At 40.1% G+C, this 21,426-nt stretch overlaps 1 protein-coding gene across 4 annotated transcripts in view; it reads left to right on the forward strand.

The window, feature by feature from the left end:
* RYR2 (ryanodine receptor 2) overlaps positions 1-21,426 on the forward strand; it is a 793,619-nt gene that overhangs the window by 211,540 nt on the left and 560,653 nt on the right. For all 4 annotated transcript variants that reach the window (XM_030936088.1, XM_030936090.1, XM_030936089.1 and 1 more), the window contains exon 2: positions 20,729-20,848. In XM_030936088.1, the coding sequence (XP_030791948.1) occupies positions 20,729-20,848 (120 nt within the window). The remainder of the gene's footprint in view (positions 1-20,728; positions 20,849-21,426) is intronic.

Here is a 21,426-nt window from a genome sequence, read left to right on the forward strand (position 1 = left end):
TTTGTCTTGCTTAACAGTGCTGTCTGCCTTCCATCAGTCATACTGACCTAGTACAAGGTCCCCATGGGTGATCATGTCTCACCAATATTGGTTTCTGATGCCGCTGAAACTGCATATGACCTTGTTCATGATCTCTGGTGCTACTCCAAGTAGCTTGGATGTGGATATTAGTATTAGTAACTGTTTTATGGAACTTTATAGTTTACAGAGGGCTTTCATATATTTTACTTAATTTGATCTTTATGGTAATTATTTGTATAGTTAAGGAGCAAGTATAGATTTTTTTATTTTTTAATAAATGAAATAATTGAATCTCATTGAAGTGGATTATTCCAAAGTTGACCAGCTAGAAAGTGAGAGATTTGATATTTTTAACTCAAGTGTTTTGACTCCTAATTCAGAGTTCTTTCCACTCTAGCAAGGGCCTCAAAATATCAAGCCCTAAGAAATTCTGTTAGTTGCTTCCTTTATTTTTGTGCTTTGGCTAGAGTTTTATTGGTTTTATTTTTAAATTTGCATCTTTTTACTCACTCATTCAATCATCAAACACTCATTGAACATCTGTTATAGTCCAGGGATGATGATACACACAGGTGCAGCAAGAATAAGACATGAGACTCATCCTTGCAGAGTACAGTCTAAGGAAGAGAGAGCCGAAAGTAAGCAATGTGATGAGGGTTGTGAAGCGTGGTCCTGGTGAGGAAATTCCTCAGTCTACTCTTTGATTTACAGAGTAGTTTACACTTTGATCCTATAGAAATGCATTTTTTAGGCGACTAGAATGGTCTTTCCTAATATGCCTCAGATAGTAATGGGATGGACTAATCTGAGTGAAGGTAAACGGAATGGCAGATTGGGAATAGCTCTACAGGACTTTGTTACATTTAACAGCTAGAGAGACAGGCACAGCAGAAAGACCATCATGCCACTTCCAGCATGGCTCTTGCCTTCCGTGCGCTGTCTGGCATCCTGATCTTTTTTGTCTCAGAACTGTGTTACACACAGACACTATCATGATCAGTTATCTGCTGGTTGCCTCTAAGTGGTCTCTAAGTGCTTTGAGTGCCCTTGTTGCCAACAGTTTTAGAATACTTAACTCAGCATGACCAACTTGTTCACATGCTAGTAGTGCATTTTATCTTCTCAGCCATTCTTCTTCTTCCATTTTCTATGGTAATACCATGCATTTCCTTGGTATTTTAGAGCTTAAAGATAGTCTCTCTTTTAAAGGGATATCATCCAATGTTTAAGTCTTGTCCTCGTGTCTAATCTCAAGTGCGTCCTGGCAGTCCTCCATTTACTTAGGCAGTTCCCAGTCTCGTATTCCTCAAAGCCCCTCTTCCCTTCCCATTCTCAGTTGATTTCACTGAGAGAACAGAAGCAGTTGGAAGAGAACTTACACATCCTCGCACTCCTAAATCAGCCAAACTGCCAGCAACTTTACCTTTGCTCCCATCTGAGGCCACCACCTCTACCTGTTCTTTGATCCCAGGTGGAGATACACCTATCCCATCTCTTGTCCAAATCACTAACTTCTTATTTGATCTTTTCAGGATTATTTCCATCAGCATGTAAATATGTGATCATATCTCCTTACTGTCCCTCGAGTGTATCAAAGGCACTGTTGTTGGAACTTTCTCCTAGCTAGCCTATGATTTTCTCTGATTATGTTAGCAGAGGGGTCTTCCCTGTATAGCCCATTTAAAATACTGACTCTCGTTATTTCTCTCTCCTACCCTACTTTATTTTCTTTATACCAATTCCCCAACAGATGTGTGTGTGTATGCATATAGATACATTGTCTGTCCCCATTTTATTTCCACAAAGACAGGAGTTTTGTCTGTTTTGATCTTTTCTTTCCATAGTGCCCAAAATAGTGCCTGAAATATCACAGACACCCGCAGATACTTCGTTTTTTGACTTCATATCGTCTCCAGCTATTATACCATTCCTTTGGTCACCTTTGTAAATCAAGTCAAGAGTTGTCTGTACCTGATGCTCTACTTCTTCTCTTCTCATTCAATCTTCAGTCCCCTCCATTCTGGATCTCTTCCCCACAGCTCCACTAAAATGGCCCTTGATCAGACCACCAATGAACACCACGTTGCCAAATGTAATGGCAATTCTAAACTGCCTTCTCACTCAACTTCCAGGTAACATTCTACCTGGTTGACTGTTTTTTCTCTTTGTAATCTGTTTAGATCGGTTGCCCCCTGATTTTCTTTCTACCTTAGAGGTCATTCTTTATAATTAGCCTTTATTGAATTCCTCCCCTCTTTCCAACCTCATAATGTTGGCTTGCACCAGGGTTCACTTGTAGATCGTCCTGTCTTTCGTTACCTATTCATTCCCTTAGTGATCTCAGCTGGTATCATGTCTTTATATATGTTCTTCACAGGGATGAGTCCTAAATATTTATCTTCAGCCATGACATTTTTCTTGAATTCCAGATTTGCATATCCAACTGCCAACTTGATATCTCACTTGGAAGAACATCATTACAAACCTAACTCATCTGAAGTTGGCTTCACATTCTCCTCCCCTATCACTAACTGTCCTTCCCCCAGTATTCCCCATTTCAGTTCATGGTACCACCATTTACCCAGTTGTTCCGACCTAAACCCTTCTTCTAATTATTCTTTCTCCGATCGTTATCCCACATCAGCAAATCCTGTCAATTCTACTTTTTTAAAAAAATATATCTAGATTCTGACCTTTTCCGAGTGCTTCCACAGGTCACACCCTAATAGAAGCCATGATCATCTTTTACTTGGCCATAGTAACAACCTCTCATGCCCCTAGCTTGGCAGCCTGAGTGGTTCTTTTAGAGTGGGAATGAGTCATGTCATTCCTCTGCTTGCAACTCTGTGGTTCCCAAAGTACTTGGACCAAACTCCAAAGCCCTTCTCAGTCCTCCATGACCCTCTGGGTCTACCCTGCCATGTCTCTGCACTCATTTCCTCCTACTCAACTCAGCCCACCAGCCCATTTGTTCTTCCTGGAGCTGACTGAGACATTTCCTACCGCAGAGCTTTTGTGTTGGCTGCTCTTTCCTGCCTGGAATATTCTACAGGCTCACTCCCAGCTTTCTGCCGTTCTTGGCTCAGTGTCCCCTCTTCAGAGAGGTCACTTACAACCGCCTTCTAAGATATCCCCCTTGATCCTTTGGCCCTGTCGTTAGAATTGCTGGCTTTTATCACGAGCTGACATTACATTTTGTAACTATTCATTTATTTATTACCAATCTCCTCCCAAGTGTAAGCTCCATGGGTGTAAGAAATTGTTCTGTCTCGTTCACAGTCTTATGTGCCGAATGAATGCATTTAATTTTTACAAAAATAGAAATGAGGAAGTAACAAGTATTCATAGTCTTTTATATTCTGGTAATTATTTCCTGGGTACTTCATTTAAATTATATTTTGATTAATACCTCGTGACAGTCCTCTAAGGTGGAGGTTTCAGAGAGGAAATCCCAGTGATTAGTAAAAGGAAAGCTGGAGAGCTGGGATTCAAACCCTGGGTGTATCTGTTGCAAAAGCAAATCTCTTTTCAGTTAATCCATATTCTTTCTTTATTATAAATTATAAAATAATGGTTGGGCGCAGTGGCTCACGCCTGTAATCCTAGCACTTTGGGAGGCCGAGGTGGGCGGATCCCTTGAGGTCAGGAGTTTGAGACCAGCCTGGCCAACATGGTGAAACCCCATCTCTACTAAAAATACAAAAATTAGCCGGGCATGGTGGCACGTGCCTGTAATCCCAGATACTCAGGAGGCTGAGGCAGGAGAATATCGCTTGTACCAGGAGAGGGAGATTGCAGGGAGCTGAGATCGTGCCACTGCACTGCAGCCTGGGCGACAGAGCGAGACTCCGTCTCAAAAAAATAAAAAAATAAAAAAAGTGAAATAGTAAGTCTACAGTGGTTATTACAAATTATTATTACATGACTTATTTCTGTCTAATAGATGAGATCACTGAGGATGAAGTGACAGGTGAGTTACCTGGGGTCATGCCACTATGTCACTCATGCTGGAAAAAGGACTTCAGAACCTGGTTCTGATTCAGCTTCAGTGGGCTCCTTTGTACAACTGCAAGATTTCTGCAATGCAGACACTTTGTGCGTCTCACTTTGAGCAACTTTTATGTTTTCTATCCATTATATTTTACCCCTCGTAAACTTGCAGAGGCTCACATTTGTAAGTTAAACACCAAGCTTTTCAAAAGCTAGTCCTGAAACTTGTATCATGATTTTGCTTCATGTCCAAGCTAACCTTTGATTTGTCTTTATAGTACCTGTGTAAACTGAATGAAAACAGCATTTGAACTGAAATTTGCTATTTTGCTTGTACTTATTTTCTCCTGAGCCAATGTACAACCTAACTCTTACCAGGAATAGTTTATTGCTCAGGTAAGTTTGCTGGTTCATCTATTCATTTTCAGGCTAGAGAAAAGCCTTCAGCTGAAATATTTACCAATTGCAAGAAAAGTGAGGTAATTTACGGAAAGTCTATAAAAATATGGGAGTCATGGTGCCCAGTACACCGGATGATAGTCTACATGTTAATTAAAGAATGATGTTTATAATTAGCCTGAAAGAAGATAATTTAATTGGTTGGCCAATTACAGAAATAAATTGGAGACTGAAATTGCAAACTTATATTTCAGTGTGTTTTTCAAAAGCACATCTATGAATTGATAGATAAACATTATGTCCATACATACAGAGCTATGAAACCCTTCTATAAACATGAAATTGGGGAGATACATGTCAAAACATATCCCAGAAACATGATTGAAATTACTTCTGTGAATAATGCTATACCATGCTCCATGTTTGTGCTGAAAACTCATTGGTGTTTATTCTCCTATGATGGTATACTAAATATCTGTCCAGCTTACTGTTATTTTTTTAATTTAGTCTTGAGAATTTTCCCTGTGTTTGTGCAATACAAGAAAAAATACACTTGCTGAAGGTCATCGTGTTGTGCAATACAAGAAAGGACTATGTCTTCAAAATCACCTTATCTTGAAATAATAGATTGTGGATAGAGAGATTTACATCTTGAAAATTGCTTCTAAAATTACTTTTCCATCTTTTCTTGTGCAATAGTTGGAGCTTATGCAATAAACTAGTCTTTTCAGCATCTCTCTTTAAAATGTGGTGTTTTCAGTGTCCTTACTTAACATGGGATAATTGTACACAGTGGTTTTCTTTTCAGAATTTTAACATGGTTTGTATGATCTGAGTCTGGTATGGGTCTTGGAGAATGTCTACCGCTTGTTTATTGTGGTCTCATTCTTTAGAGAGGAGGAGGATGGTTTTCAACATTCTAAAATATGCAAGCAACGGACACCAATATGTTATGTGTACTCTATACATATATTTATACTTACACATGGCTCTCATCTGCTCTGCTTAGATACTAAATATTTCAGAGTAGTATGAATAAATACATTTAATGTTTCATAGACACATAATATCTCACAGTTTGTAGAACAGACAGTGCTCTCTGGTGTAATTACCAGGCTGATCCTAAGGGGCCAGACTGTCTGGAACTTGCTTTCATCTCTGAATACTTCATGCTTATGGATAAACCAGGTGACAAGGAGATGCCTTGGAGTGCTAAATTCTGCATATCTCGATGTTTGATTTTAATTCTTTATGTGCTAATGGGAACACTCATTTTCTTTAATAGCCATTTCTTTGGGCCTATTCTACTCTAGGTATGAGAGGCTCAGGAAAACTTTTTTTTTTTTTTAGTCGGAGTCTCGCTCTGTCGCCCGGGCTGGAGTGCAGTGGCTGGATCTCAGCTCGCTGCAAGCTCCGCCTCCCGGGTTTACCCCATTCTCCTGCCTCAGCCTCCCGAGTAGCTGGGACTAGAGGTGCCCGCCACCTCGCCCGGCTAGTTTTTTGTAGTTTTTAGTAGAGACGGGGTTTCACCATGTTAGCCAGGATGGTCTCGATCTGCTGACCTTGTGATCCGCCCTTCTTGGCCTCCCAAAGTGCTGGGATTAGGAAAACTTTCTTATCCTCACCACACATATTATGATGAAGTTTACCCAGAGTCTTCATAGGTGAGCAGTCTTCAATGCCAACTGGGAAATTCAGATCATTCAGAACTGGGAACGTAGGCATAGATTTGATTCATGCTATTTTTTAAGTGGAAAAGAGAAACAGGTACATTTTTGTTGATGTTACTGTTTGGTGAATGTATCTGTCGATGTTAATCTCATCTCACATGGAACAGACACTGAATTTGAATGTCTGAAATATGTCCACTCTTTTTAGATCTGATGTTTGTACTCATATGCCAACTTTCTTATGATAATTGTCAAATTAAATGCTTAATTCTGATAGCTACTTCCGCTAGTGGATTCCACATAGATGACATCTATTTTCCAAGCCATGTTAGGCTCTTCAATTCTTTTTATGTTTTTTTAAAAGTTAAAACATTTCAGGACCTTACTTAATTTAGAGGATTTATAACATAGGAGCAAAGAAATTTCCTTTGCCTCCTGGTTTCTGGGAATCTTTCTTTCTTTGCTTAGTATTTATCAAGAAGTATAGTTTGCCATCACTACATATTAGATGACATTCATGAGGGCAGTTTCAATTTTTTTCACACATTTTGAAATCAAATTTCACTAGACAATAGATGCAATCTATCATGATACTGAAATGAATTTTTCATGTGATTATATGGGCACATTGATCCTGACTACATCAGTTCTTTTGTGATTGGCACTCGATTGATTACAGGATTGTATCTGCATCCACAAATTATTTGTGTGATGTTCTAGTTATGCTGCTTGCTATACCTGTGTGTGTGTGTGTGTGTGTGTGTGTGTGTGTGTGTGTGTGAGTTTAGCTTTTCTTTAGTAATTTCACTGTTCTGCTATTCTGTGGCCTGCCAAGGGGGACACAGGAGTGTGGCAATTCCCACATGTTGTGGGAGGGACTCAGTGGGAGATAATTGAATCATGGGGATGATTTCCCCCATACTATTTTGGTGGTAGTGAATAACTCTCATGAAATATGATGATTTTATAAGGGGAAACCCATTTCGCTTGTCTCACATTTTCTCTTGTCTGCCGCCATGTAAGATGTGCCTTTTGCCTTCTGCCATGATTGTGAGGCCTCCCTAGCCGCATGGAACTGTAAGTCCATTGAACCTCTTTTTCTTTATAAATTACTCAGTCTCTGGTATGTCTTTATCAGCCACGTGAGAATAGACTAATACAGTAAGTTGGTACCAGGAGTGTGAGAACAGACTAATATACCTGTGTATGGTGATTATAGAAAGGAAACCAAATTTTCATCAGTAGATTACCATTTCAAAGCTCCCTACAAAGTCACCACCTTCTTGCCTGCATCTGGGGCTGGGTGTGCCCTTGACTCCTTCACCTTCCTTGGTTCTCTGCTGCTGCTCTTTATTCCGTTTCCTGGATTTTAGGGTAACATGGAAACTTGTGAAAGCAGTAATTGAAGAGGAAGACACTCTGCTGACTTCTAAGCCAACGACTTTGTTTTATCAAGTACTTTAATGAATTCCAAAGGATGTGGCAGATGTTAATGCATTCATTCTTCCTACGATAGCCCAAAAAAGTTGGCTTAACTCTAGTATTTTTCCATCTCTAAAACGCAAAGTGAGCAAGGTCGCTTTCTCGTCTTCTGTGTTGATCTCCCTCTTCCACTCTTTTTTCTCCTTTACCAAAAATTTGAGTAGATTTACTTTAGACTGCCCTTCCTTAGTCTAAATTTTAATTACCGACTAAATTTTAATTACCTGTTCGTAATATATCCAACCTTCTCTTTCTCACCTCACCATTGCATCTCACTCCTCCATTCAAACCAATTTGCTTGGCATTTTCTGTAAATTTGTTTTTCATGTGGTTTTGTTGTCATTGACACTATTCAGCGTGCATATGATAAGTCTGGAGTCTGTCTGTTCACTTTAGCTGTAGCCCACCATCTAAAGATATTTAGGAAATCACAGGACAGTACTTTGTCTTTTAGTGCAGTGATTTGATATCACTGTAGGAGACAAGATAGCCTTGAGGCTAGGAACATAGATTTTGGAGTTGTGTGGGCCCAGATTTAAGCCTCATTCGACTACCTGCGCATCCATGAGCAAATGGTTTACTCTTACAATGGTTCTTTTTGCTCATCTGTAGAGTAAAACCATAATAATAGTAATAATACTTAACTCATAGAGCTCTTCATTTCTTAGCCATTGACCATCGCTTCTGTGCCAGATGCTGTGCTATATGACAGGTATAAGTTGATAAATAAAACTAACATGAACCTCCCTTTGTGATTTCATTGAAATAATGCATAGTACCTGGGAGTAGATGCTTAATGATACACCTAGGAAGGAGGTAGTTCTAGAATGTAATCAATGGCAGCTCCTTTCCCTTTTAAAGGTATAGAAAGTATCTTTCATTCTTTTTTTTTCAAATAGAGGATTGAATATGTACTATGTGCTGGGTAGCAGGGATGCAGTATCAACAAGGTCGGCAGTCCTTCATGCAGTGTGCATACTTCTGTTTCAGAAGATAGTGAACAAGGAAACAGCTGAGTAAACTAAGCAGTTATAGAGTGTGATGCATGTTATGAAGGAACTGGAGAGATAATGGTGGGAAGGAAGGTAGGATGGGAAGGAAAGGAGAGGGCTAATAAGGTAAGACCTTAAAAATGGGACACAGCAGGGTTTGCAAAGATCTGGAGGAAGAACAAGCAAAGGCCTTGAGGTAGAAAAGGGCTTTGTGGCTGGGCGCGGTGGCTCACACCTGTAATCCCAGCACTTTGGGAGGCCAAGGCGGGTGGATCACCTGAGGTCAGGAGTTGGAGACCAGCCTGGCCAAAATGTGGAAACCCCGTCTGTACTAAAAATATAAAAAAATTAGCCAGGTGTGGTGGCGGGTGCCTGGAATCCCAGCTACTCGGGAGGCTGAGGCAGGAGAATCCCTTGAACCCAGGAGGTGGAAGTTGCAGTGAACATAGATCGTGCCATTGCACGCCAGCCTGGGTGGCAAAAGTAAGACTCCATCTAAAAAAAAAAAAAAAAAAAAAAAAAAAGAAAAGGGCCTTGCACATCTGAGGAACAAAATAGAGGTATGTGTGGCTGGATTGTAGTGAGTAGAGTGCAGAATGACATGAGAAGGTGTTGTAGACTTGTAGACGGAGGAGGAAATAGATCATGCAATATGTCTGGTGGATCGTGAGAAGCTGACTTCCACTATGGCCGGGGTGATGTCAGGGCAGGTAACGGGACTACAGGCAGTCAGGAGGAGGAAGTCATCAGGATGCTGCCCGGGTATCTGGCATTCATTACTGTTTGCTTGGCAGTGCCACTTATCAAGATAAGGAACTATGGGGGATGGCAAAATTTGGGTAATAGATCTATTAAAATGTGGTCATTATTGGTGGCTATTCATAAAATAAAGGCATATCTATATCTTCTTTTATGTACCTCTTGGTTTCTGTGACATTTAAGAAAAGCATTCAAGACTTTCTCTGAAGATGTCTCAAGTTTTTATTTTTGCTACGTGTTAGTTGGCAGGAAGCTAAAAGTCCAGTTCACTAAAGATTGCTTATGACCTGTGAGGACAGCACAGGTGAATTGGTTGGTTGACAACAGTTGGACTGTTACAGAATGCTAATGGGTTAATTAACTTAGAGTTTATTGGTGCAGTATACTTGCTCAGCACTGATGGATTTCCTGATTTAGTGTATTAAAGATGAAAAAGTAAAGTTCCTTTCTGATAGAAGTGTTTATTTCTACTAAACTGGGACTAGAAAAGCATTGATGAAATGTTTATATATTCAGAGCAACATTCTGCCTTCTGCCTTCTGCTTGGCCAGCTGCCATCTCCGACTGTTGGAAATAAAGTGAGAGGTCTGACGTCATCTTGATGGTGTCTGGTATTTGGGTGTTTCTGTCTAGCTTCCTTTGGCTGACATTACCAAGGCACATTGTTAATACTGGCCTCACAGGCCATAATCTCTTACGTGTCATTTTGTATTTAAACTTTTGCATAAGAGTCATCAGCACAGAACAACAGATTACTTCTGTAGCAATATTAGTTTTGAGATAAAAAAAAAAAAGATACTACTGGACCAGGCATGGTAGCTCACACCTGTAATCCCAGCACTTCGGGAGGCCAAGGCGGGCAGATCACCTGAGGTCAGGAGTTCAACACCAGCCTGGCTAACATGGTGAAACTCCATCTCTACTAAAAATACAAAAATTGGCCAGGCGTGGTGGTGTGTGCCTGTAATCCCAGCTACTCAGGAGTCTGAGGCAGGAGAATTGCTTGAACCTAGGAGGCAGAGGTTGCAGTGAGTCGAGATCACGTCACTGCACTCCAGCCTGGGCAATAGAGTAAGACTCTGTCTCATTAAAAGAAAAAACAACAAAAAACAAAAAACAAACCGAGAGAAAGAGAGAGAGAGATACTACTGTCACCTTGTGTAAAACCGCATACACAGCATAGTTAAGCCTACTAATGAAATATCCTGTCGTTTCCTGTGTTTAATAGTAGGCTAGAGAGAGGCCTATACAGTAAACATGTAAAAGGTACAGTTAATTTCTCTGCTTGAATTTGCACATGGGAGGAATTCTCTTTTCTTCTTTTGCCCTTTTCACAGAACCATAAAATGTGAGGGCTGTAGGGACCTTGGAGGACATCCAGTTCATCCACTGGTGGGGAACTGAAGACTAGATAGTTACACTGTAGTTCAAGTGCGATCATATCACTGCAATTAAAACTATGAGAACACTAGATTATTCTGTAGTGCCACCACATTGTGAATATGACTCACTGTCAAGTAACAGATGCCACTTATATTGATGTGATCAATCACAGCACTTCTCTTAGAGTCTGTGGGTGATTGGTCACTGCATATTGGTTTTTAGTTCATGCACAGAAGGCAAAGTGTGTAGTGGCGTTACCTTCTTGTCCCCCAGTGATTCAAGATTTACAAAAAATGAATACGTGGAAATTGGCTAACACAGATGAAAGTACATCAAAGAAACAAAAAGTGATAACATTGGGAGCCGAAATTCCAATTGAACATAAAAGAGTTCTAAAAGGATGACCTGGCTATGGAATCATGACAGTCCTGACCTTTGACCCCCTGTAAATACACACCCAGAGGAACTTAGCGGAAGTGAGCTTATTGGCGTGTACAAGGAAAATGACTGTGACCAATAGGATATAAGTGTTCCAGAGTAAATGACGCCAGTTGAAAAACTTCACATTAAAGAACTCTCAGAGATATATCAGCACGTTGAAAGCACAGAGGAGAATATTCCTGAAGCTGATTCAAATGTAGTAGCATGACCGATTTGTCCAGGGGTAGCAGTGATGCTCACTCCACCGGGATGGTTATATTGTGGGACGAGTGAAGGCAGGTCACAAGTGTTTTACAAAGAAATAAAACACTTTGGTGGTGTGTGTGGCTCACACCTGTAATCCCAGCACTTTGGGAGGCCGAGGTGGGCGGATCACTTAAGCCCAGGAGTTCTAGACCAGCTGGAGCAACATGGCGAGACCCTGTCTCTACAAAAAGTAAAATAAAATAAAATAAGAAATAAAACACTTTAATTCTCAATGTTTCCAATCTTCTAAATTATAGTGTACTAAATACATTTAGTTTTACTATTTAGAAAGTTTTTTCTATACGTTTATAAACCATAGGGTGTTTGTAATGTTTGGACAAAAATTCTTAAAGGTCACGGAACAATGATAAACAATGTGAATTTTCCCAGAGCTTGTCTGAAGACAGTCATTTTTATGGTCCTGTACTAGAATGCAAATTGAGGACTGCCTGTATTTTAAATGAGTAACTATAGACTTAGTGAAAGTCCAAAAATATTGGGTTCTTTTATTTGGAATTATCTCAGCTTATTCTGTTAACTACTTATTTGCTTTAAGGAAAAAAAAATAGCATAGATAACATTTTATTTGTCTGTATGACATAAATGTCAAAAGTAATGATGGGATAAATGAGATCAACTTGTAAGCACTTATCACCATGCCTGCAACATAATTGCCACTCGATAAATGCAACACATATCTAGAATTTGATCATTTCTCTCTACTTCCACCACTACCATTCTGGTTTGAGTCACCATCTCCCTCCCTGAATGGTTGCAGTGACCCCTCTTGGGTAACTGCTTCTTCCTTGCCTTTCTACACTCTGCATTTAGTACACGACCCAGTGGCTCCCCATTTACCCCAGTAAAATCCAAAGGTCTTACACTGACATCAAGGCTTTCCATGGTCTGGGCCCATTATTTCTGATCTCATCTCCCACCCACTTCCCCTAGCTTACTCTGCTCTAGGTGCAAATTTCCTGATGATGCTGAGACCATGCTTTCCTGCCTAGCGGGCTTTCACCAGCTTTCCCTCTCCCTGGATTGCTCCTCCTCCACATCGTCATTGGGTCAATTTCTCATTCCTCCTTAAAGTCTTTGCTCAAAAGTCACCCCCTCAATGAGGCCCTGGCAATTCTGTTGATAACCTCAACTTCCCCCAGCCCAGTAGCATTTCTGATTGCCTTATAGTGTTCTTTTTGTCTTTCCATAGAACTTTTCACCTTCTAAGATTTTCAGATTTTTAGTTTACTTTTTAAAATTCATCCTCTTCTCTTGCTAGAATGCAAACCTAATGAGTTCAGGGATCTTTTGTTTGTTAGGCAATTTAGCTCTTATAATATTTCCTACCATGTATTGCATCTGAGTGAATAGCTTTTAAATGATGAATGACTATTTGAGAAAAACTGTTGATGTTTGAGAATTGTTCTCCATTCTATACTGTTCCAGCAGACTTGGCAACAGTGATTGTAGAAATCATGTCTTATTTACTCATCACAAAATTGTCAGAATCCAGTATTCCAGTTCTGGCCTTTCTTCCATAAATATTAGATCTCTGTTCTAAAGAGTGTTTTTTGTTTGTTTGAGATGGAGTTTCGCTCTTGTTGCCTAGGCCAGAGTGCAATGGCATTCTCTTGGCTCACTGCAACCTCCACCTCTTGGGTTCAAACGATTCTCCTGCCTTAGTCTCTTGAGTAGCTGGGATTACAGGCACACACCACCATGCCCAGCTAATTTTTTGTATTTTTAGTAGAGATGGAGTTTCACCATGTTGGCCAGCCTAGTCTCAAACTCCTGACCTCAGGTGATCCACCTGCCTCGGCCTCCCAAAGTGCTGGGATTACAGGCGTGAGCCTCTGCGCTTGGCCGAGAGTTTTAAAGTCACAGGAAATACAGAAAGGAATTCAACTTAACATATATTGACTGAACGTTTTCTATGTACAGTTGTCTAAAATGGATAATTATTAACTTAGGTTTTCACTAAAGCATTTATTTTCCTCAAGCCACTGGTTTCCGTGGAGTTTAAGCCGATGTGCTGGAGAGATAACCACAGGATAAGATACATATAGTGAGCTTTCTGAGTTGATGCTAATTATGGAAAAATTCTCAGGACATAACTTAGAGGACCAGTTACACAAGTCTAAACCTGGAAAAAAATCTCAGAAGACAAGAAGAGTAAGAGCTTAGGGAAAATACTTGGCATGATGTGAGAGATTTTTTTTTTTTTTAATGACCAGAGCTGTTAAGACTATTCATTGAGTTTTCAAGAGTGTAATATATGATTGATTTGTTTAGATTATGTACACAAAGAGCATTGTTGTACTTAAAATAGGGGAAAAAGAAGGGACTGCGTTGCTTTTTTCCAGTGATGCATTGGGTTTTATATTGATGCTGTGGATGCTTATGATACATTAAAATTTGTCACAGCAATGATAGACAGGATCGGTAATTTTCCTCCAATATTGCCCTATTTCCTGGCTGCATGAAACCATGAAATCACTTAATGGGATCATACAATACCAGCTTTGATTGGAAATTAAATAAGATCTTACCTTGGCAGTTCTAAAAAGAGACTGTGTCTGTCAGCATGGCATCACATATTTATGAATAATCTTAAGGTGGATTGTGATAAGCAATCACTTATTGAGTTCATTACATTTGCAGGCACAGTGCTAGACAATAGAGATATACTGGTGAACAAAACAGATCTTACTCCTGCTCTCACACAGATCCTGATACTATTGGAACCCATAGAAATGGACAGCATTAGGTCTAAGTAACTGCAAAGAAGTGATTTCCGTCTGCAAGTAACATCATTATCATGGTTTATGAATTCTGTTCCTTGTTATTAAATATCAGTTAGGAAATTGATGTGCAAGTGGCATGGGGAGATACTGAATAAAATGCGTAGGCTCACCCTTGAGTGCTTCCAGATGTTTGTACGGAAGGAATGGAGTATCTTTTGTTTGATTCTTATTTGTTGTAATGGAAAGGCAGAAACCCCTCTAAATGCCACCCCCTTGTTGGGATCGAATTGGATTAGAGGTCATCTATCCACTCATTTAACAGATATTTTTTGATTGAGTGCTTCCTGTGAGCCAGCATTCTTACAGGCTTTGGTGATCACCATTAGTAAAAGTGACAATGTCCTTTCCCTTACAGAACTTGCATTCTAGTGGGGGAGGCTCAGAAAAATTTTAAAAAAGCAAATAGCATATAATATAGTGTCAGGTAGTGATAATAAAGGGGAAAAATTAAGACAAGGGACTCAGCGTGATAGGGGCTGCTATTTTAGATAGGGCGACTGTGGAAGTGGTTTTCCGTGTGTGTGACCTCACAGGTTTGTGAGCAGCAGTCAGGCTAGCTTTGCTCAGAATTACTAAATGTACAGACACACACACACACACACACACACACACACACACACACACACATACACACACACACACACACACGAGCATGCACATAGGCTTTCCCGTAATTCACCCCTCAACATGTCCCCCTCTTCCACTGTCGCCACCCCTGCTATCCCTAAGCAGCTTTGGGCTTTCTCTGTCTCCTGCTTTCTACATCTCCTGATTCTTTGAAGGTTTTCTATTTTCTTTCTCCTGTTCTGGGATCAACCGGTGTACTGTCTGGCCAAGTTTGAGGTCGCTAGGCATCCCTGAATGCCTTATCTACTTTCTTTGCTAAGTAAGGCTTGTATATGTCTGCATTGTAGCCACAGTTTCTCATTTAGCCAATCCTCAGTAAGATGATTTGGGGAAGGCAACATTTCTTCGCTATTGAGAAAGATCTCATGTTGAACTTTGTTTTTGAACTGCAATGTCCAAAGTGGGCAATTCAGTGAAAGGGTAGTGCTGATTTAGTGCTATTAACTTATTACAAATTTTGGGCATTGTTTGTTCTTATTCATTCATTCAACTGCTATTGATTGATGCCCTTTTATATACCTGACATTATGCTAGATACTGGAGCTATAATTCTAGGTAATAACAGACTCGGTTTTATTATTATTATTATTATTATTTGAGATGGAGTCTCGCTGTTGTCACCCAGGCTGGAGTACAGTGGCACAATCTTGGCTCACTGCAACCTCCGCCTCCTGGGTTCAAGCAATTCTCCTGCCCCAGCCTCCTGAGTAGCTGGGTTTACAGGCACCCACCACTATGCCCGGTTAATTTTTGTATTTTTTATTTTAAGTAAAGATGGGGTTTCACCATGTCGGCCAGGCTGGTCTCAAACTCCTGACCTCAGCTGATCCACCAGCCTCGGCCTCCCAGAGTGCTGGGATGTGAGCCATCGCACCCGGCCCAGACTCAGTTTAATAATCAGACATTAATAATTACACAAATGAATGCCTAATGACAATTGAAGAAACTAAAGGAAAAATACAATGTATGGGAGCGCAAAACAAAAGAATTAGTAGCCTGGCGGGTCTAATCTCAACACAGCCTTGAAAGGATGCCTGGGTTGAAGTTTGAAAGATGGATAAGTGTTAACTAGAGAAGAGAGATAGGGGTTTAATAGTGCATGCAAAACTCCTGTAGGAGCAAAGGGATGAAGGAAGGTTGGTTGGAGATATCAGGCTGATGCCAGACTATACAGTGTAGAGCCTTGTAGGCTGAAGGATTTTTTTTTTTTATTGTTTGTTTGTTTTTTGAGATGAAGTCTTGCTCAGTTGCCCAAGCTGGAGCATAGTAGCACAATCTCGGCTCACTGCAACCTCTGCTTCCTGGGTTCAAGAGATTCTCCTGCCTCAGCCTCCCAAGTAGCTGGGACTACAGGTGCACACCACCACACCCAGCTAATTTTTGTACTTTTAGTAGAGAGGGGGTTTCACCATGTTGGCCAGGCTGGTCTCGATCTCCTGACCTCAAGTGATCCACCCGCTGGGCCTCCCAGAGTGCTGGGATTACAGGTGTGAGCTACTGCGCCCGACCGGCTCAAGGATTTTTTGGCTTTTATCTTTAGAGCGCTTGGAAACCATTGAAGGGTTTTAAGCCAGCACCCCATACAGTACAGATTGATGGTGTGGCCTCAAGCTAAAGCTCCTTGGAAGGGAGTTTGCAGTGTGGAGAACCATTCAGTGGATTTTAAAGATGTCAAAATGAGAGATGATTGTAGCTTGGACTAAGGTGGTGAGAAATGGATGGACTGGAAAAGTATTGATGGAATAGAACCCACAGGACTTGGTAACTCCAAGGTGGATGTCACCCTTATGTAAGTGCTTCCATTTATCTAATTGCTCATGAGGTTTCTTGTAAGTGGTTGGTTATTTATTATTTCATCCAGAATTTGTATAAAGAAAGATCAATACATTTGTTTCTTCAAGTTTGTTTAGTAAAGGATGAATATTCAAGGGTACTTTTAGTCTTTATGGGCCAAGGTAAAAAAAATGATGGTCATCATGTGCATTTAAGCACTGAAACACTATTGGTACATGCAGCCAAAATGCAAAAGCAGGACATATGAATTACAAGTCTGCACCTCGGGCTGCATAGCAAATACTAATTCAGAAGAGGCCTTATGACCCAGGAAAACATACTTTAATTAATATCTGTATTGTTCTGTCAGGTAGGTTAACCCTCTGGATCACATTAGTATTTGGCAGTGTTGATCTTTATTGTTGGAATAGAAACTAGATTGTGTGTGTGTGTGTGTGTGTGGACATGTATGTGTGAGCACGTGTGCATGTACACAATATCCTCATGTATACTTAATATATATGTTACCTACTAGATGTATTACATATGGATAATAATACATAGAAAACATTAAGCTATTTATCAAAACCTCTCAAATGCCTGCGCTGCATGCTGTCAGACCACAGTGATTCTGGAGAGGAAGTGTGCTTTGAGATGAATGATGGGTTAATTAAAGGCAACTGGCAGGTGGCTTGTGAATTGGTGTTTGGTTCATTAAGTGTTCGGTATATTTTACTTTCTGTCCAAAGGGAACCCTTTGCTTACTGGAAAGTAAAATAAAAGCAGCTTCTGGGTAAACTGTCAAAAGCTTTGATGAGTATGTCGGATTAGATTCTATCATTCAAAGTTGAACCATGATTGAAAGCTGTAGCTATAGCCTCTCTCCTTGGTGGTGTAGCAGAGCTCTCCTGAACTTAACATTGCTTCATTACCAGGCACTCTATCATACAGTGTTAAGGCACTGGATTGAAGTGAAACTTTGTATAAGTGAGCTGGTCTCATACATTGGATAGTATAGCTTAATATAGTATTTAAGTCCATTCCTTTCCCTTAGATGATTGGCATGTCTTACATACTAATGGGCATCTCCACATGAGCTTTAATTTCTGATTTGTCCAAAGTACCCGGGCTTATTTTAATATTTGACTGTTAAAGATTGTCTTCAAACTCCTATAGGTTTCCTATATCATATATCAAAAAGATACTCATATCTGGCTGGGTGCAGTGGCTCACGCCTGTAATCCTGGCACTTTGGGAGGCCGAGGTGGGTGGATTGCCTGAGCTCAGGAGTTCGAGACCAGCCTGGGCAACATAGTGAGACCCTGTCTCTACTAAAAATACAAAAAATGAGCAGGGCGTGGTAGTGCTCGCCTATAGTCCTAGTTACTTGGGAAGCTGAGGCAGGAGAATCACTTGAAGCCAGGAGGCAGAGGTGGCAGTGAGCTGGGATCGTGCAACTGCACTCCAGCCTGGGTAACAGAGTGAGACTCTGCCTCAAGAAAAGAAAAGAAAAAAAATTTCATATCTTTCTTAGGATCTATATATTTTCTGGGTCCCTTTCTGGGCCCTAGATCCTCAGAGTGTGGTTCGTACTTGAGAGCTTGTTAGAAATGCACAATCAGTCCCACTCAAGACTTTCCCAATCAGAATCTGCATCTTAGCAGGATCCATGGGCGATAGGATGCACCTTACAGATTGAGAAGCACTTTTATACATAACATACATGGTAAAAATCAATTGAGTCTCTAGAAGCTGTGTGGGATTACAGACTGAATTATCTGAATCTAATTCAGATGAATTAGGTTTAGTGATTAATTTCTGGAAATATGTCTGATAAGCCCTCTGTGAGTAACAAGTTACTTTATGCCCCATTTTCCTCATCTAGATAAGTGTGGGTCATCTTTATACCACGGGGGTATCGTGAGGATTAAATAAGTTAATGCCAGGATGGGCATTCACTGTACCTTTTGTGAAGATGGTGTGCCTTCTCTTCTTCCGGGGCTTACTGAGTGAGCTCTGTTACTTCCACTTGTCCCATATGCCTGTGATTTTGTTTTCACCTAGTCTTGCTGTCTTCTCTTATTCTCATTCCCAAACTGTCTTTAGTTCATAATTAATTATGTATTAAATTGTTTTTAAATAGCCTCCAGCATCCAAAGGAGTAAGAGTGTAGTTACTTACCCAAGAGTGTAGTTTGCATGTTAGAGTTAGTTCCATAGGGTAGGTAAGACAAAATAGTAAAAGCCTCTGGGGATTTCATAAGGCACTGAGCACACCAGCACCATTTTTGGTTCTTTTGTTTTAATTACACTACGTATTTGGAACACAATATAGCTTCAATCTTGCAGATTATATAAGCCCCAAAGTACTTCATGATTGTTTTTATTATAACCACAGTGCACATGAATTTATATTCAGATGTACCCTATCCTATGAGAAAAATGCTATTTTTTTAGCAAATGATGTTTTAAAGAAAACAAATGAATGTTCACTGGAAATCAGTGAGCACCTGGAGCGTCAGTTAGGAGGTGGTTGTTAAAAATATTGGGTTTTGCCTGTGGCTGGTGCTATAAGCTATGCTATTAAATATTGCTGCTACCATATAGGAAATAAAGGCAAATACAAAGCATTACAAGGATTTAAAATACAAATTAGAGTGGCGCCTTTCCAATTTATATGGCATATTCTTTTTTTTTTTTTTTTTTTTTTTTTTGGGATGGAATTTTGCCCTTGTTGCCCAGGCTAGAGTGAATGGCACGATCTCAGCTCACTGCAACCTCTGCCTCCCAGGTTCAAGCAATTCTCCTGCCTAAGCCTCCTGAGTAGCTGGGATTACAGGCATGTACCACCACACCCGGCTAATTTTTGTATTTTTAGTAGAGATGGGGTTTCTCCATGTTGGTCAGGCTGGTCTCGAGCTCCCAATCTTAGGTGATCCTCCCGTCTTGGCCTCCCAAACTTCTGGGATTACAGGTGTGAGCCACCACGCCCAGCCATATAGCATATTCTTTAGGTTAGCTAAAAAAAAACTTGCTGTCTGCTTTTGAGGCTTTATTCTCATCACCTATGCCCTGCCGTACTACTTTGGTGAAGGGCTTCTAGAATATACTTGTGTATCTGTTTTCTGTCTAATTAGAAGGGTTGATGATTATATTGCTTTTTTACTACTCTGTTATGTTTTCTTTTGTTTCTTTGAGGTTGAGCTGTCAAAACACGTAAATGGTCAGACTTTTTAGGCCCTTGCCACATAGAACCTGTATTTTCCATTTACTTACTGTGCATTTGGTGCCTTTTGTATGGTAGTCATTATGTAAGGTGCTTTATCGGATTTACTTCATCATTTTAGAAATTCAGTACTTCGCCTCACATCATATAACCTGGTACATGGTGAGCTGGGATGGGAATCCAGATCTTGTTTGTTCTACAGTCCGTGATTCCTGTAGCACCCGCGCTGCCTGTATTGAGTCCTCCTAATTTTCATCTTTCCCCATGTGCAGTTTCTTCAGTAACCTTGCTTAACTAATTGATTGGAAACCTGTTTTGGCTTTCAGAGGACTGAAATACGAAATTGTCTCTCCATGCATTTTTAAGCAACCCAGGATCCTTTCAGATGTGATCAAGCAACTAATGCGTGGTTGAACTAAGATGACTTTTGCCATCACTTTGAACTGAGAAAGTTCCGTTATTGGCCTGTTTCCCTGTGTGAGTTTTGAAATGACACGTGTGCCTGCTATTAGAATCTGTTCCATTCTTGATGATACTTGGTGTCCTAGAAATGTGTCAGACAATTTCTTGTTAATTTTATGACTAAAATAGCGATAATACTATGAAAATCCTGTATTTTACTTTTATTTGTTCAGGTTGCCTCTGGGGATCAGTCAGTACAATCAGAAAACTGCTGATTGCCTTAAGTGGCTGTAGCTCCCCTCTTCTCCCCCACCCAATTGCCTTTTTGCAAATAAAAAGTACATCAGGGACTGATTCTGTAGGGGTTTCTTTTGGTTGTTTTTTTTGACAGTAGTTTTTACATTGTGCACAGATTTTTTAACTGCACTAAAATAATGTTCTTCAAGATCCAATTTGGACTGTGCAGTCATGTCAGATCTCACTTATTTTTCCCTCTCTTTCTCCCCCTTTGCAGGATGATGAAGTGGTTCTGCAGTGCACCGCAACCATCCACAAAGAACAACAGAAACTATGCTTGGCAGCAGAAGGATTTGGCAACAGACTTTGTTTCTTGGAGTCCACTTCCAATTCCAAGGTGGGATGAAGTCTTTCAAGGCTATTCAAATATGCAAGTTTTACTAGTGGCATTGAAGTTATTTATGAGCTCTCTACTATTTTCTGTGGAACACATACTATATAAATGAAAGGGATATAAAAATGTTTTCAACTCCATTTTGCTGATTTTTAATTGAGTCTCTTCTGGGTACAAAGAACTAGGGATAAGATTGTTAGCAAGAACACAGAAAGTCCTTGCCCCATGATGTTTATATTCTAGTAGAAAAGCAAACAAGTAAATAAATGATATAATTTGAAAACTGATAAAGGCTAGGATGATTTAATGGATTATTAAGTTTGAAGAGGAACCAATAGTCGTAGGCTCATTATAGTTTTTATAAGATAGACTTTCAATTTTCTGTATTAACAAAAAGTCAAAACTCTAGATCCCAGTTCATGTTTACAATAGGTAAACTTGGGTATAGATATAGTTCACACAGATATATCTGGATTTGACTTTCATTGGTAGAAAATGGGATATGGCTTTTTTTCCTCAAAGTGGTATCTCTTGCATTGATCCTAAAGGGGAAAGAACAGAAAGATTGTCAGCAGTAAGTA

This window comes from Rhinopithecus roxellana, chromosome 8 (assembly GCF_007565055.1).
Source record: "Rhinopithecus roxellana isolate Shanxi Qingling chromosome 8, ASM756505v1, whole genome shotgun sequence".
Classification (NCBI taxonomy): Eukaryota; Metazoa; Chordata; class Mammalia; order Primates; family Cercopithecidae; genus Rhinopithecus; species Rhinopithecus roxellana.